General features: G+C 36.6%; 1 protein-coding gene across 2 annotated transcripts in view; it reads left to right on the forward strand.

Moving 5' to 3' along the window:
• The window catches only part of LOC145980291 (ATPase family AAA domain-containing protein 2-like), a 189,775-nt gene that overhangs the window by 59,525 nt on the left and 112,039 nt on the right, over positions 1–18,211 (forward strand). For both annotated transcript variants that reach the window (XM_083113305.1, XM_083113306.1), the window contains exons 9-10: positions 3,068–3,321; positions 15,360–15,508. In XM_083113305.1, coding sequence (XP_082969431.1) covers positions 3,068–3,321; positions 15,360–15,508 — 403 coding nt within the window. The remainder of the gene's footprint in view (positions 1–3,067; positions 3,322–15,359; positions 15,509–18,211) is intronic.

An 18,211-nucleotide genomic window follows, 5' to 3' on the forward strand; every position in this document is an offset into this window, starting at 1 on the left:
TGAGAGTATTTGAAAATAAGATCTTTAGGAAAATATTTGTGCCTAAAAGGGATGAGGAGACAGGTGAGTGGAGAAGATTATATAATTTAGAAGTACACAATTCATGTCCAGATATTATTAGAATGATTAAATCAAGAAGACTTAGGTGGGCAGGCCATGTGGCACGAATGGTAGAGGAAAGAGGAGTTTACAGGATTGTTGTTGGAAAACCTGATAGGAGACCAGTAGGAAAACCAAGACGAAGATCGAGGGATAATGTTGAGATGGACCTAAAGGAAATCTGTAGGGATGGAAAATAATATATAGATCTTGCTCAGGATAGGGACAAATGGAAGGCATGTGTTGCTGCAGTCATGAACCTTCGGGTTTAAGAAGGCTAGAGAGTTAGTTTGTTAGTTAGAAGGTAAGAGCATTGTATACAACTTTGTAATATTTAAAATGGAATTCACATTAAGTGCAGTACTTGAGGAAAGGATTATTTTTGTGATAACTTTTTCTAAAGGGTGTCCCAACAAGAACACTGGATTTAATAAAGTGAAAAAAATATATATTCATGAAGTGGTATATATTTCTACATCATCAGAACGGTCACATCAGTTAAATATGATAAGCAATATGTCATATTGTAGATTAAGCACACACATTTCTACGTAATATGTCATATGTGTCCCAAGTCTTGCTCTGCATGTAGTCCCTCCATCGATGAAATTACCAATGATTCTTACACAGACTTGCTCCTCGATTTGGTCGATGTCACGTCAGATTTCATCCTTGAGTTCTGGTAGGGCTCGAGGATTGTTTTCTTAAGCCTGCAATTTCACATTCCTCCAAAGGAAGAAGTCAGGTCATTTGACCTCACTGGCTAGTTCTGTTTGCCATTGGGCAAAAGGACTCGACCCGGAAAGTTGTTGTGCAACAAGGCAATCATCTTGTTGAAGGTGTCCCAGGTAGTGCCACAGTGCTACAAACCCAAAACAACAAATAAAATACAACACTACTTAAATATATTCAAACAGTGCCTCCTACCCAACACCAACAAGACATTGGTGCAACTCAAATCCGCCATTCTTGTTGCGACACCCTTTAGGAGGTTGTTTCTCCTGTTTTACTGTATTACGAGGGCTGCTGGAAAAGTTTCTGCAATCAATATGAAAAAAATTCTGGAAATGGCTTTATTGTTTTTCAAAGTATTCACCCTTAAGATCGATACACTTTTGCATACGCTCAAACCAATTTTGAAAGCATTTTTTCCACTGAAGCTGATACCTCAGAAACCGCTGTTCGGAATGCATCAACAGCTGCTTCAGGCAACACAAATCGCTCGGCACTATCTTATTTTTCATGTGTGGGAACAAAAAGAAGTCATTAGGTGATAAATCAGGTGAGTACAGACAATCAGTCATTAATTCGACATTTTTAATGGACACAAAATCAACAGTTTGGTGTGCTGAGTGGGAACTGGCGTTGTCGTGATGAAGAAAATAATGCGACGATTTGGGTTTGTTTTACGCAATTCATTGATGACCTCTGGCAAACAAATTGTTGTGTACCACTCAGCATTTACAGTTCTTCAATCTTCTAAAGCTATTGTTGCCACATGTCTGGTATAACCGAAGAAACAAGCAATGATTTGCTTGGCAGCACTCCTCGAACGAACAACTTTTGTTGGTTTCGGCTCACTTTGAAACACCCAAACAGTGGATTGCTGTTAGTTTCAGGTTCGTATGAATGGATCCAAGTTTCGTCCCCTGTAACAATGTAGTACACCAAATTTGACTTGCCTCGGTTGAATTTTTTTTAGCATTTCTTTACACCAATTTACACGAACCTGTTTTTGAGCTTTGGTCAAGTTTCCTTAAGTTCAGATGACCATGCAAAATCGTATGTATTGCTTTCATGTCAATGTTCAAGGATGGCTGAATCTCACTGTATGTCACATGCTGATCTCTCTCTCAATCATTTCACGCACAGCATCATGGCATCAAGAGACATGGATGGACGACCTTCACGAAATTCATCACTGAGAAATGTGCAACCATGCTGGAATTTGGAAAACCAATTGTACACAGTCCTATTGGATGGTGCTTCATCCCCAAAAGCCAAATGAAGTCGCTGGATGCATTATTTTGGTGCTAAACTACATTTGAAATCGTAAAGAATCATTGCCCGAAAGTGTTCACGAGATATTTTCAATTTCTCACATGAAACTACTACTTCAAACTGCTGTGAAAAATAAACGAATAGGCTTAAACAAACAATCAAAGATAATTTAAACATAAAAAAGGTTTTATAATAGGGGAACACTAGTGCCACTGTTGGTGGTAGTTTGCAGAAACTTTTCCAGCAGCCCTTGAATTTATAATCAATCATTTTTTCTGGTGGTACGCTGTACTGACACCTTTTGTAAGTGTGAAGCAAATTAAAGACATTTTATTTTAATGAACTATGTGGATGCTTTGTGAACATACCACAATATTTGTAGTAGTTCTTATGATGGACACAATAACATAACAGTTCCAAATAAATTTGAAGAGCACCAGAACCTTTCTTCCCAGAAAAAAAGCACTATAGTAATTGGAGATGGGACAGATAATTGGTAATCTATCAGTATTCGCCAATATAGGCATATCGGTGTATTGGTAAAATTCCCAGTTGTTTCACTGATCCGATAAATATCTTATTATTTAGTGCAAAATTCTGCCATTTTTGTTAAAATTTTAATGGCTAATTTCCATGCCCTACTTTTTAAAAAAGTAAATCTGTAAATATGCAACTTCTTTTGCACTGCAGTCACTTGGAAACAAACATTTATTCAGGAGGTTAATGATCCATTCAGGTTCTTCAAGAACCATTTGGATTTTTATATTGGATCGGTAGAATTTTGGTAATCTGTATTGATAAATTTTATATTGGTACTTTATCAGTATTGGCCAAAATTTCATCTCGGTCCATCCCTAATAGTAATTACAAATTTTGTTATAAATATTTTTTGAATTCATATTTTAAGAGAATTGTGAGAAACATCCTACCTTAGAATGTTTTAACCTTGTTGTAATCTTCGTTGCAGGTGTCTTCCGCTTAATTTCACTGCCGAAGAAATTGCTCATGGTGTCCTTAGAGAACGTTCCAAGGTGGGAGGCAGCTTAGCAGACGTTGATCCAATGTCTATTGATTCAAATGTGAGATTCTCTCATGTTGGTGGACTAGAAGATCACATCAGATGCTTGAAGGAAATGATCGTCTTCCCACTTCTTTACAAGGAAATTTTTGAGAAATTTCATATTCAGCCTCCCAAAGGGGTGCTCTTTTATGGTCCTCCAGGTATGTATGTGTGAGAGAGATTTGTATTAATGTGTACTGTAAATTAAACTATTCACTCAAACAAGATACATAAACTCCCAACAGTTATACCGTATTTATGCATGTACAATGTGTGCATGTATATAATGCGCAGCTAGGAAAAGTGACAACCCATTTTAATCTTATATAATACACAGTACAATTCAGGTTCAAGACATGGTTTTCTTAGTTGTAGGTCGTAAAGTTGTTGCTATGCGAATGACATCATACCTATTCAATACCTGTTGCTGTGTGGACCAAGAGGAGAATATCGTCTTATGTATGCAATGAGTCACCAACCCTCTCTTTCCACCGTGTTTAGCTTGCCAAAGCTTTCACTTCTGTAACCACCTTGTTTATTCTGTGGTAGAAGAAAACCAGATTCTGCCAGAAACTGTGATGCTTCTCTTGGTGTCGCAAAACTTTTCATTACGAAGTGAAAAATCTTGGAAAATGGCCATTTCACTTTTATAGTGTTTTTTAAAAATTAATATCAATAAATAAATCCAACCTGGTAATTTGTATTTACACCAGTTGATATGTATACATGTTATATGCAGTGACATAGTGAAAGCATGTGTGGTTTCATTTTTACTATTCCATGCATAATTCGCATGACAGTTTTTGGGGGCAAAAATTTTGGGAGAAAGTGCACATTATACAGTAGTTGTATTTTTTTGTTGGTTCAATGTGTATGTAAGATATTGTTTTATGTGTGTTCTGTGAAGACTGGAAACTTTTGATTGCCTTGTATTTTGTCACACGTGTTGTTATGAAGAAAGTTATTTTTTTGTGCTAGAAACCCAATCTTCATTTCTATAAATAAGCAGGTTCACAGGTTTTCAACTCAGATTCTGCAAACTCCTCTTTCCACTTTTATGAACACCCTATGAAAGGAAGTCTATAGGCATGTTTATAAGTGATACTATCACTTTACTAAAGCTCTCAAGTAATCTGTGAAACATACAGTATTATTTTCCTGTAGTTTACGGTTATTACAAGCATAAGAAAAACAGTTTTTTCCTTTGTGACGTTTCAGGAGAACACACGCTCCTTTCATCAGACATTTATTTTCATTTTGACTAAAGATACAGTTATAACAATGGTTAGTAATTTTTAAACAAAAAGAATCTGTTATATAATGGATGTTGTCAATGTTACATTGTTGTAATATAGCAACTTAACTGTGAAAAAAAACAGTCTATTTTATTTTTATTTTAGATTTTTTAAAATTATGAATCCCAAATATCATCAGGTAATTCAAATTCATCATTGTTTTCACAAAGTCTCTTGATGTTTTCTGTTACATTAAATTTTAAAGATGGTGGCTTACTCCATTTGTGAAAAAGAAAACTCCACACTGGATCTATGTTACCATTTTCATTATTTAATTTATTCCAGTGTTCTTCTGCAATGAACGAGGCTTCCCAGACATTCAACTCTGTGTTTCCCGTTAATCTTTTTAAAACCCTTCTCTTTTTAATCAAATGCTTCTCTTCGATGATATGAGTTGACAAACCTGTTCTTGGGTTTAGATTTATAGTGTCCAAATCGTGTTCGTGCCATCTTATTGCCATTTTCCTTGCTGTTTGTCCCACATAATCTTTTGAACATGAACAACTTATATTATATATTCCTGTGGTTTCCACATCTGGTAGCGAGTTCCTCATTTTGAATTCATTAAATGTACATTCCAAACTTCTTGGTGATTTAAAAACAATTTTGAAATTAAAACTTCTAAAAATTTTTGCAATTTTATGTGAGAATCCCTTGTGGAATGGAATGCACACAAATTTCTTTTCAACAGATTTTTCATCTTTGTCTGTATTTCTCTTTTCCTTTAGTTTTCTTGCGACTTGTTTTTTGATTTGGTTTATTCTGTTAGTGTGAAAGCCATTTTCTTTTGCTATATTAAAGAGCCTTTCTTCTTCATTTTTGATATCCTCATTATTAGAACATAGTCTTTGTGCTCTCAGGAAAAAATTTAAAAATATGTTATCCATTGTTATACGCGAATGTTCTGATTTGGCATGGATGTATTTTTCCCCCGCTAATTTTTTTCTATGGACTGATGTTTGAATTGTTGAGTCAGTTGTCTTAATTTGCAGATCAAGGAAAGAAATTACATTGTTATTCATGGGTTCGCAAGTGAATTTTATGCGACGATGTGATTCATTTAACGATTTAAATACGTCCATGATGGTGTTCTCATTTTTAGCAATAATTAGCACATCATCTACATATCTGATGTAGAGTTTGATATCCGCACCTATGGCATTAACAATTGGAGATTCTATGTAATGAAGGAAAATGCTGGAGATGATTCCGGATACTGGGTTTCCCATTGATAGACCATTAGTTTGCTGATATATTTTGCCATCAAATATAAAGTAATTGTAATTTGCACATACAGTAAACCATCGAACCATTTCCCATGATTCTACTGGGTTAACCTTCATCTCAATAAGCCATCTGTGTAATGCATCTGTGGCACCTTCTATTGGGACACTAGGATATAAATTTTCAACATCAAAACTTGCAATACGATACTCACTATTCCAAACAATATTTTTTAGTTTCTGTTTCACTTCATATGCATTTTTAACACTGAATGGTGTTTGTTGTTTAATTATAGCAAGTCTTTCAACTAAATATTTGGATAGTTTGTACGCAGGATGTGTGAAAGTTGCAATGATGGGTCGTATTGGAGTTCCCGGTTTGTGAGTTTTTGGTAGTCCAAAGGCAATCGGCAGGGTTGAATTTTTGACAATGAGTTTTTTCTTCATTTCTCTTGGTATCGTGATACTGCTTTCAATTACTTTCTTTACCTCATTTATTATTTTAGTTATAGGGTTTCGAGAGGTTTCTGTGAAATTGTTTAATTTGAAACATTCTTCCATTTTTTCTTTATAGTCCTTAATTCGGATAAGGACAGGTTTATTTTCCTTGTCCGATTTTATTAAGAAAATGTCGTTTTCTTTCAACCAGATCTTGAAACCATGAACTTTTTTTCCCAACCTTATATGCTCTTTCTCCCGTTCTGTGTATTTTGGACCTCTGTTAGTTCTTCTGTTGTATTCAAAACTTAAACGTTCATCAAGAGCATCATGTGTGAGACTTCGTAATTTTCTTTTTTCCTCCTCATCATCTAAGAAATTCAGTGCTTTCTCTATTGAAATCACGAAATCTTCCTTGTGTATATAAGCACTACCAACTGAAAATTTCATTCCGAATTGAAAAATTTCTATATACTCATCAGGTACCTCAATATCCGTAAGATTTATAAATAATCTGTTGTCAATGTTCTTAGTTTCTATTTTACCAGTGACATTAACTGCTTCCCTTCTTTCATTGTTGTTGTATATAACTTGTTCTTCTTGAATTAGCTGGTAAAATTTCCTATCAAGTCTCCTTTCTGAAAGCTTGCTGTAGTGTTCTACAACTTGTTCTGTAGCTCTGTTTACAAGTAATTGAAAGCAGTATCACGATACCAAGAGAAATGAAGAAAAAACTCATTGTCAAAAATTCAACCCTGCCGATTGCCTTTGGACTACCAAAAACTCACAAACCGGGAACTCCAATACGACCCATCATTGCAACTTTCACACATCCTGCGTACAAACTATCCAAATATTTAGTTGAAAGACTTGCTATAATTAAACAACAAACACCATTCAGTGTTAAAAATGCATATGAAGTGAAACAGAAACTAAAAAATATTGTTTGGAATAGTGAGTATCGTATTGCAAGTTTTGATGTTGAAAATTTATATCCTAGTGTCCCAATAGAAGGTGCCACAGATGCATTACACAGATGGCTTATTGAGATGAAGGTTAACCCAGTAGAATCATGGGAAATGGTTCGATGGTTTACTGTATGTGCAAATTACAATTACTTTATATTTGATGGCAAAATATATCAGCAAAGTAATGGTCTATCAATGGGAAACCCAGTATCCGGAATCATCTCCAGCATTTTCCTTCATTACATAGAATCTCCAATTGTTAATGCCATAGGTGCGGATATCAAACTCTACATCAGATATGTAGATGATGTGCTAATTATTGCTAAAAATGAGAACACCATCATGGACGTATTTAAATCGTTAAATGAATCACATCGTCGCATAAAATTCACTTGCGAACCCATGAATAACAATGTAATTTCTTTCCTTGATCTGCAAATTAAGACAACTGACTCAACAATTCAAACATCAGTCCATAGAAAAAAATTAGCGGGGGAAAAATACATCCATGCCAAATCAGAACATTCGCGTATAACAATGGATAACATATTTTTAAATTTTTTCCTGAGAGCACATAGACTATGTTCTAATAATGAGGATATCAAAAATGAAGAAGAAAGGCTCTTTAATATAGCAAAAGAAAATGGCTTTCACACTAACAGAATAAACCAAATCAAAAAACAAGTCGCAAGAAAACTAAAGGAAAAGAGAAATACAGACAAAGATGAAAAATCTGTTGAAAAGAAATTTGTGTGCATTCCATTCCACAAGGGATTCTCACATAAAATTGCAAAAATTTTTAGAAGTTTTAATTTCAAAATTGTTTTTAAATCACCAAGAAGTTTGGAATGTACATTTAATGAATTCAAAATGAGGAACTCGCTACCAGATGTGGAAACCACAGGAATATATAATATAAGTTGTTCATGTTCAAAAGATTATGTGGGACAAACAGCAAGGAAAATGGCAATAAGATGGCACGAACACGATTTGGACACTATAAATCTAAACCCAAGAACAGGTTTGTCAACTCATATCATCGAAGAGAAGCATTTGATTAAAAAGAGAAGGGTTTTAAAAAGATTAACGGGAAACACAGAGTTGAATGTCTGGGAAGCCTCGTTCATTGCAGAAGAACACTGGAATAAATTAAATAATGAAAATGGTAACATAGATCCAGTGTGGAGTTTTCTTTTTCACAAATGGAGTAAGCCACCATCTTTAAAATTTAATGTAACAGAAAACATCAAGAGACTTTGTGAAAACAATGATGAATTTGAATTACCTGATGATATTTGGGATTCATAATTTTAAAAAATCTAAAATAAAAATAAAACAGACTGTTTTTTTCACAGTTAAGTTGCTATATTACAACAATGTAACATTGACAACATCCATTATATAACAGATTCTTTTTGTTTAAAAATTACTAACCATTGTTATAACTGTATCTTTAGTCAAAATGAAAATAAATGTCTGATGAAAGGAGCGTGTGTTCTCCTGAAACGTCACAAAGGAAAAAACTGTTTTTCTTATGCTTGTAATAACCGTAAACTACAGGAAAATAATTTTATCATGCAAGCAATGCGTACATACAAGAAAAACTATCATACAGTATTAGTTGGAAATTTATATAAAGTATTGACAACACCGTATAATGTTGCGTTGTTGGACTTGAACCACTGTTTTTAGTTTCTATTTGTACCCATATTTTAGAGACGGGTTCTATCTTTATCCTCACCACTCTGATGATAGAGACAGAACCAGTCTCTGAAATGTGGGTACAAATAGAAACTAATAACAGCGTATCTAATATCCATTTGGCAGTTTCGCTGAGAGAGGTAATTAATTCACTCTAGTAAGTTCACCGTTTATTTTTCCATAAAAACTGCATGAAAAATGAACCGTGAACTTATTAGAGGAATTAAAAACAGTGGTTAAAAGTCCAACAATTCAACATGAATTAGCTACAAAGAACACAGTCTTGTAAGCAAATTACTAAACAGAATTAAAATGTTTGTTCAACCTCAGTTGTTCAGTAATGTTTCTTTCATGCTATCAAGGATATCTTTTTCAATAGTCACAAAAACTTGTAATAAGAACTGTTTGTGATTTTCCTTTTTTGTTAAAATATCATTGTAATCCTTGATTATTTTACTTTCCCTTTCAGCAATGTTATTTGTTGTCAACCATCTGGTGCAATGTCTTCTCCCCCATTGGGGGTTAGGGTGTCTTCAAAAAGTCAGTGGATATACCAAATCTTGAATTTTTACTGTTTAATATGTTACAAATAAACCTGTGTCTTGAGATATTAAATTCATCCCATCCATTGGATTGATTACAATTCTTTTATAAGCCTAGTGAAATCTTCTAATTCTGTTTGTTGCTTCTGTCATTTTCAGTTTCATATATAATGACTTGCCAGCCTCCAAGGTGGATTGGTCAGGTAATGTTACGAAACCAGATACCCCAGGTTTGAACCCTGGTCAGATGTATCATTCTGTTTGTCCCATCACCATTTCATCAATTCATCATTCATTCCGGTCGCCACAATTAACTCTTAACGGGTCTTACATGGTACTTAGGTACGTCTTCACTTGCAGACCGATCTTCGACTGGAAACTACCATAAGATTTGTTTGCTTCTTCAGTTCTTCAGTTCGCGAAGGCAGCAAAAGGGGTCTCAAACGATCCTTAAAATAACATCTTAAGAATGGCGACTGCACAAACACGGTATACCATTTCACAAGTATAATAACTGCTGAAGATAAGGGAAAATAATTTCTCTTTTAAGAGAATAACATTGGCACTGTTGAAAAAATGCAGCACATGTAGCCCATACAAGTGAATGTGAGTATATAAATATGTTATTTCAAGTCGATCTCATTATGAATGTGCGAATTACTCACAATAGCAATATAACACGTACTTTAAAAATATTAAAAATATCCAAAAAGCACAAAAAATGGTACTTACTTTTTATGAGTATGTTATTTACAAAACTACGTTTCGAGAATCTACTGTTCTCTTCTTCAGGTCCAAAACTTCGACTACAAAAAACTTTCCGTAGCCACGTCAAGATATTTTAAAAACCAGGAATAAGGATGTGGATTTGATATAGGTTAAACAGGAATTCAAAAACTATGCCTAAAACTGTTGCAGCCTCCATATTCCGTTACAAATTAGCAGTCCCTGAAGTTAAAAGATCCTTTCCATCTGACATGCACCTTCTGCCTTTAGAGCTTTATGTTAGTCAGTTACAACCCTTTTATCGGACTTCTCAAAGGCTTCTTAGGGTTAGAAGGACCAAGCCCTTACGTGGTCTGTGGTGCAGGATTTATTTTTAATTATCCTATATTGGTTAGGAATAAATGATTATCCAGATCTCTTACTAGAAGATTTATTTAAAGTTTCTGATGATATACACACACTTTTCAACAGACAATTCACCCGATACAACTTGTAGGCCTAAACCTATTTGTTGTACCGAAGTTTAAAACCCTGGTCTTTTGATGATGCAGGAGAACACCTTATTCAGAGTTGGGTTGTGAAATATCTGCCAACCTGGAGTACAAGTACACCAGCCGGACCGAAGAACGAAGCAAGATATTTCCCCAATGTCCCCTGAACCATCAGCCTTTCAGCAACCAGGAGAATGTCCCGCTGGCTTACAAAAGTCTTGCTCTTTTATATCAAAAATTTGTTTACATTTTCCCAAGGTAACTACATGATTGTTTACATATCCATAGTTTCAGCATCTCTACTAGAATTAAGTTAAACAATCCTTTACCTATAGAGGTATTAACAATAACTCATTTTTAAAGACAGGATTCTAACATTTTTAAAAGAAATGATTTCAACACTAACTAGTATAACACAGACTGAACATTTTTGTACTTGAAAGAACATGTGTTGACTAGGGCGACACATAGCGTTCCCCCAGAAGAAAATAAAAATAAATATAAGTTAACATTATTTATTTTTGTTTTCTAATTCTTCATTATATCCATTTTTTCTTCTTCTCCTTCTTCCAACAAGGTAATCAATAGAATAATAATTAATTCAAAACTTTATCATAACAAGTAAAACGTTACGATTTCCACAACTTTAATAACTCTTCCTTCCTCTCTGGAGAACAATTAATCTTTTTCAGATTTTGGAAATTTTCTTTTCCGGAATCTTCTTGAGTCCATGGATCTTGCAATTCTGCTGCGTTGTTCTTAATTTCTTTTACTATAAATGGTCCAGTAAAACATTCACAAAATTTAGCGATGACGTTATTTTTTGCTGAACTTAGTTTGTGTGTCTTTTTTAACACTAAATCGCCTTTAATTAGCTCGTAGGCCCTAGGATTGTTCCTTTTTTCGGAGATTATTTGATTGTGCATGGAATAGTTTCTCTCTCCAAGGAAGATCCTGAATATCCTCATTTTGTGGTCAATTTATTTGTTTTAGAAGAGTTCTAAGGGAGCATACCCAGTTTCTCCAGAAACAGAACAATTTAGTATCCAACAAATTTTCGAAACAAATTTGTGCCAATCACTGTGCGAATTATGACAAAAATACACACAAACTAAGTTCAACAAAAGGTAACGTCATCGCTAAATTTTTCGAATGTTTTACTGGACCATTTATAGTATCGTATGCGAAGTTGCGCGTTATCTGAGCTGCCCGAATTATGTCTGGGGTAATCTGGAAACCAATTTTTCTATATTTGCATTCTTCTCATCTAAACATTCCAACCCAAAGCTCATCTACGTTGCCATCCTCTCTATTTAATTTATTCTCTCTATCTCTGCAAATGTATGACGCCTCATACACATTCCTACTAATCGGTTTATTTTCGTTATGGGCGATCTCCCGTTTTTTAATTTTATGTCCCATATCAATAATATGCTCAGAAATCCTGTTCTGGGAACCCCTTCCTAATGTCTTTGTCATGTTCTCTCCATTTAATATCCATGCTCCTTCCTGTTTGTCCGATGTATTCCTTGTTACATACGCATTTAATACTGTATATGCCTTTCTTTTCCCCCTCCATTTCACTTTCCTTTCCATCTTTCTTATACTCCGAAAAGTGTTTTACATGGTTTTTGCGGCCTTCATCCGGCATTTAATTCCATACCCTCTTGTTAATTTCTCATTTTTCTCCAAGACCCCTTTGAGATATGGGATACCTATGCATTTAAATTTCATTCCCTCTTTTTTTTTTCCTTTTTCTTCCCCCACATTCACTTTATTTTCTTTGTTCGAATATTCCAACTCTTTACTGCAAATTTTACATGCTCTTTTCAGATTATCCTTCAGATCAGTCTCTTTCTGCCCACCCTCATGATCCAGTTTATCTCTTTCTCCCTTTCCTCCTTATGGTTACATAACCTAATTACTCTATCAAAGAAATTCACAAACACATTGTTTTTTGTTCTACTGGCATGTGCGGATTCCTTATTAATAAATGGTAAATTAATTTAAATGGAAGGATTTGGTTTTGCAAAATGAGTGATAACCTTTGAATAGTTAGTAAATGTTGATACCTCTTGAATGTAGACATACGGGTTGTAATTATGGATGGATGATATCGGAAATTTGATATAGCAATATATCGTCACAGACTATACATGATATTATATTTTTCCGTATCGTGATATTGGCGATATATCATCGTGATATATATCACCAAGTATCGTGACGATATATTGCTGGCATGATATACTCTATGTGATCATGGCAGAAGTATCTGAACACCCACCTGAAAATGGAGTACAAGTTTTGGCCACCCTCCATCGGGAACACTGTCAGTCTATACGGTGTTGGCCCTTGATGACAGCCTTCACTCTCGCAGTCATACTTTCAGTCAGGTGGCGGAAGGTTTCCTGGGGAATGGCAGCCCATTCCTCGCAGAGTGCCAAATTGAGAAGAGGTATCGATGTGGGTCGGTGTGGTCTAGCATGAAATTGGCGTTCCAAAACATCCCAGAGATGTTCTTCTTAGGGCCTCCCTGATGGTGCAGTGGTAGCGTCGTTGCCCTGTAATCAAGGGGTCCTGGGTCAATACCCAGTGGAGGCACATAGTGGTTCAGATCCCACTTGAAACTGTAGGTCCAGTTCTGATTAGCCTTACTGTGCATAAAGTAGACTTAAAACAACAACTCAAACCAAACCGAACTGGTCTTCATGGCAGCATGAAAGTGGTTAAAATGTCAATGTAAGCTTGTGCCTTGACATTGCTACTTAAAGCTACAAGGGAGCCAAGCCTCTCCAAAAGAAACATGACCACACTGTAACCCCGCCACCCCCGAATTTCATTGTCGACACTATACATCAGGGTTCCTACGTGTCCTGGAAAACCTGGAATTTGAAAATATTCATTCCAGGCATGGAAATGTTATGAAATTTCACATTTTTCCAAGCTTTACCTGGAATTTTGGAGATTGTCCTGGAAATTCCTTTGCCCCGTTTTATTTGTATGAATTACAATAAGTTTTCATTTAAAACAGGCCAGTGTCATAACAGTGGTTTATTTACTTATGTCATGTTGCTGTGTACTGTAGTCATAGTTTTGTGATAAGTTTTATTTTTGTGATTGAAGTATAATGCCCCGCATTTTTGTATGATTTTGTATCGCTCAGAGGTAGAAAATATGATGATAATAATAATGGTTAAAAAAAAGGGTTTGCTATCCTAAATATTCCAAGTTTTTCAAGGATATTATTCTTGTTTACAACATACAAGATGGTAATTTTTTATAATCTTATATATACTTGTGTTTATTTTTTTCTACCTTTGTATTTTTTCTGTATTGTAAAAATTAAATAACCTTCATTATACTGAGAAATGAAAGGTGTGGAAAGGAGCAGGTGTAGGGGAGGTGGGAGCCTGCATTAAAAAAAATTTAGAACTTTTTTTTTTTTTAATAAAAGAAAATATGTAATGATGTGTATTTTGCCATTCTTACTTTCTACACTTGTCCTGGAGCAATTGTAGAAAATCCTTGAAAAGTCCTGGAAATGTCCTGGAAAAAATTGCATGATTTTGTGTAGGAACCCTGTACATGCTGGTAGATATTGTTCACCAGGCATTCACCACACCCACACCACATTGTGTACCGTGATTCATCACTCCACACAACGGTTTTCCACTGTTCAATGGTCCAGTTTTGATGTTCTTTGCACCACGCGAGGTGGCGTTTGGTGTTTGCCTGTGTGATGTTTGGCCATGGAAACCAAGTTGCCGCATCGCACCGAACAGTTGTGGTGCTTGGAGTAGATCCTGATGCAGTTCGGAATTCCTGTGTGCTGATGGCGATGGATGATTGACAATTACGCTGTACGACCCTCTTCAACACTCGACTGTCCCTTTAGGTCAACATGGGAGGTCGGCCTGCACACTTTTGAGTTGTACATGTCCCTTCACGTTTCCACTTCAGTATAACATAGAAAACAGTGGACCTAGGGATGTTTAGGAGGGTGGAAATCTCGCACTCAGACACTTCTTACACAAGTGACACCCAACCACCTGACCACGTTGAAAGTCCGTGAGTTCCTCAGACCGCTCCATACTGTTGTCTCGTGCTGTCTGCAGACTACTGAGATCGCTGTCCATGTGTTCCACGTGGTAGATGGCAGTGTGTCGCCCTCTATGATAAACACACAGTTCGCGGTATGTCCGGATACTTTTGATCACATAGAGTATATTGCTAAAATATTGTGTTGATATATTGCTAACATGATATATATCACCAAAATATCGTGACTATATATCGCTGACATATATTACCAAAATATCGTGATGATAATCATTTAGTTGATATCTTCTGGATGATATTTTATCAATATCGTGAAATATTGTCGATGATATATTGTCCAACACTATTTATTACTATGTCAAAACATTATAGTTAACCTGAAAAGTTAATTAATAGCAGCTGGACTTGATGAAGTACGGATCTGGTTGTGAAAAATTATGATAACCCTATGAATAATGAGTAAATGTTGATACCTCTTTCATGTAGACATAAGGGTTGTAAACCATAAACTTCTCAGCAGATGCATAAGTTATCTTTACCTTTTACTGCTGCTTACTTGTTTTATGCAATTTGTACCATTTTTTCCAAAGAAAACTTTCATAATTGAGGTCAAAATGTAGAAATCATGCACATACAAAATTCTAGAGTGCAAAAGGTAACTTCATAACTATTTACTGAACAGTGTGAAGAATAAAGTGCAACTTTCATTCCCTTATTTGATATCCTTTATAATTATATATTTTTGTTACACAGGAACTGGAAAAACACTGATTGCTCGAGCACTTGCCAATGAATGTAGTCAGGATGGTAGACGTGTTGCATTTTTTATGAGAAAAGGAGCAGACTGCTTAAGTAAATGGGTCGGAGAATCAGAAAGACAGCTGCGACTACTTTTTGATCAGGTAACTTGTACTAATGTGCTAAAAATACAGTGAATTTCTGATATCATTTTCATTTATTTAACATTTCTTTTCCATTCACAGTAAATTACTACATAAAAATTTCACATGGCTAACATTTGCCTAACTTAACTTGCTTTTGCCAATACTCAGTACCGAAGGAAGAAGGTGAATCGATTCAATATTTCCCAGATATTTGAAAAATGCAGAATGTAAGAGGAATTAACCAACTTTTATCTCCTTCACATGCAACAATAGATTGGGGTGATGTTACAAATATATCGGTGTACATTGCACCTGGAAGTTTGGCCCTGCATTTATAAAGGTCCCGAGAAAAGTTGTGTGTGTCACCTCTAGCAGGAAGCTTGTGCAAGAGAGGGATATGAAATGATTTCCTTTTATGTTAAACGAGACAGCCTTCTAAAATATCTTTCAAACTTATTGCGCAAAATCATTTGTCTGAGATCTTTCATTAAAACGTAGAGAAATGTATTAGAGTGGAACAAGTGAAAACGGAACAGGTGCCACAGGATGAAATCAACAAGGTTTATTTCAAAAGTAATCTCTAAAGTTACACAAGGACTTGTCCCTCTGTTTCACCAAGCAGTGAATACCTCGCACGTAGAACTCCTTTGGCTGAGATCGAAACCAGTTGTGACATTGTCCAGGAAGTCATTGTCCGAGTGGAAGTGCCGACCCTTCAATGCCTTTTTCAACGGACCATAGATATGGAAGTCGCATGGTGATAGATCAGGTGGGTGTTCCAACACTGTCCACCCAAACATCGCCAACGTGTTCTTTGTAACAGCTGACATATGTGGCTGCACGTTGTCATGTAGCAAAACACTCCAGAGGACAACAGGTCTGGCCTTTGGCCTTGATTGCTGCATGCAAACTGTGGAGGGTACTGCAGTAACAAGCAGCGTTGATCATTTGACCATGGTCCATGAACTCGAGGAGAAGGGGTCCATCATGATCGAATAAACGTTAGCATGACTTTGCCACTACTCTTCACCATCTTGGACTTTTTCGGCGGTGGAGAGCTTGGATGTCTCCACTGTTGGCTTTGTCATTTTCTTTCGGGTTGGAAATGGTGGCACCAAGATTCAACATCAACAACCCGTTCCAGGAAATTGTGTTCGGCACGATATCTCAGAAGATGCTGCACAGACAATCCCATACGTAGGCTCTTCTGATCATCTGTGAAATGATGTGGCACCCACTGTGCACTCACTTTCCTGTACTGCAGTCTGTCTGTGATGATGGTACGTATGGAACCGAAACCACTCTCACATCCATGCTGATGTCCCTGATGCTGACTCATCTGTTTGGGCAGATTATCCTGTTGATTTGTTCCACCAGAGCATCCATGATGACGACGTGAGTTTGACCAGGTCACTCATCATCCTTCATAGATTTCCGTCCCTCACAGAAACGCTTGTGCCAGTCCTGCACACGTGTCAATGACAGAGCATGTTCTCCATAGACTGCCTACATTCATCACTGCACTTCGTGAACACCAACTACTGCCACTAAGAAAAGAATAATACCAAGTTGCTCTTCTTTGCTGGCAAACATTCTGCCGCTGCAGGTGAAGCACTGACTGACTGCCTGCCTGCTTGCCTTCTTGGACGATACTGCTGCCTGACCGCCTCCGTATATCATGTGCTCATGCACGACTATGTAGGGTGAGTCCATTATGCAGTAGGGGTTTCCTTCCTTACCTCCCGCTCTACCTCTACACAGGGTTGTCGCCACACACATACATAAATATAACCCAATACATCCACTGTTCTGTTTTAATTTGATCCACCCTCATAGTTATGTATTATAATTTATATGAATAGAACTTCACAAATTTAACCCAATAAAAAGCTTTTTTGATAAACAAATGTTCATTGTTCCCTAGAAAAGATAATGAGCGTTGATAGATATTTACTATATATATATATATATATATATATATATATATATATATATATATATATATATATATATAGGATAAAAGCAAGGAGGGCCAAAAGGGCTAAGTAAAAATCAAATAAGGTAAAAGGAAACACTCACCGGACAGTAGGAAAATTCAAAATTTTCGCTAATTTATAGCATCATCGGTGTGAGAAGAAACAGAAGACGGAACCGGAAGTTGGGGTCCTGCAGAGTTGCCAGGTCCCCATTGAAGAAGAAGCGGTGCGTAGAACGAAAAAAACACTGTTTCGTCACCAGGCTCGTCGTAAACTGTGAGTGGGGAGGATGAGTTGGGAGGGAGGGCGGGAGGGTGGTGGGTGAGGGTTGGGCATTACTGGGTGGCCTTGTTCAGGCCAGGTGGAGTGGTTGCACTCATGGCCGATATATAGGCCCTTTCCCATCTTTTGCGAACAGAGGTGTTGGCTGGTTGGGGTAGGAGGTGGATGATCGCTACCCGGAAGCAGTCGTTGAAACTGATGTTGTGGTGGTTGGTGTGGACGGCGACAGTGAAGTCCAGGTTGTGGGTGGAGGAGCGGTGGTTATTGATGCGGAGGTTGAGGGCCGTTGATGTTTCCCCCAGGTAAAAATCACCACAGATGTTGCAGGTGAGGATGTAGATAAGGTTTGAGGCATGGCAGGTCCCTTTGGGATGGAGGGTAAATTTGCCAGTGGCCGTGTGCACCTGGAGGGTGTGAGAAGTGATGAGGATGGGACAGGTCTTGCACCTGGGTCGGTTGCATT

The sequence above is a fragment of the Lepisma saccharinum genome, chromosome 27, assembly GCF_977018435.1.
Source record: "Lepisma saccharinum chromosome 27, izLepSacc3.1, whole genome shotgun sequence".
In the NCBI taxonomy this organism is placed as follows: domain Eukaryota; kingdom Metazoa; phylum Arthropoda; class Insecta; order Zygentoma; family Lepismatidae; genus Lepisma; species Lepisma saccharinum.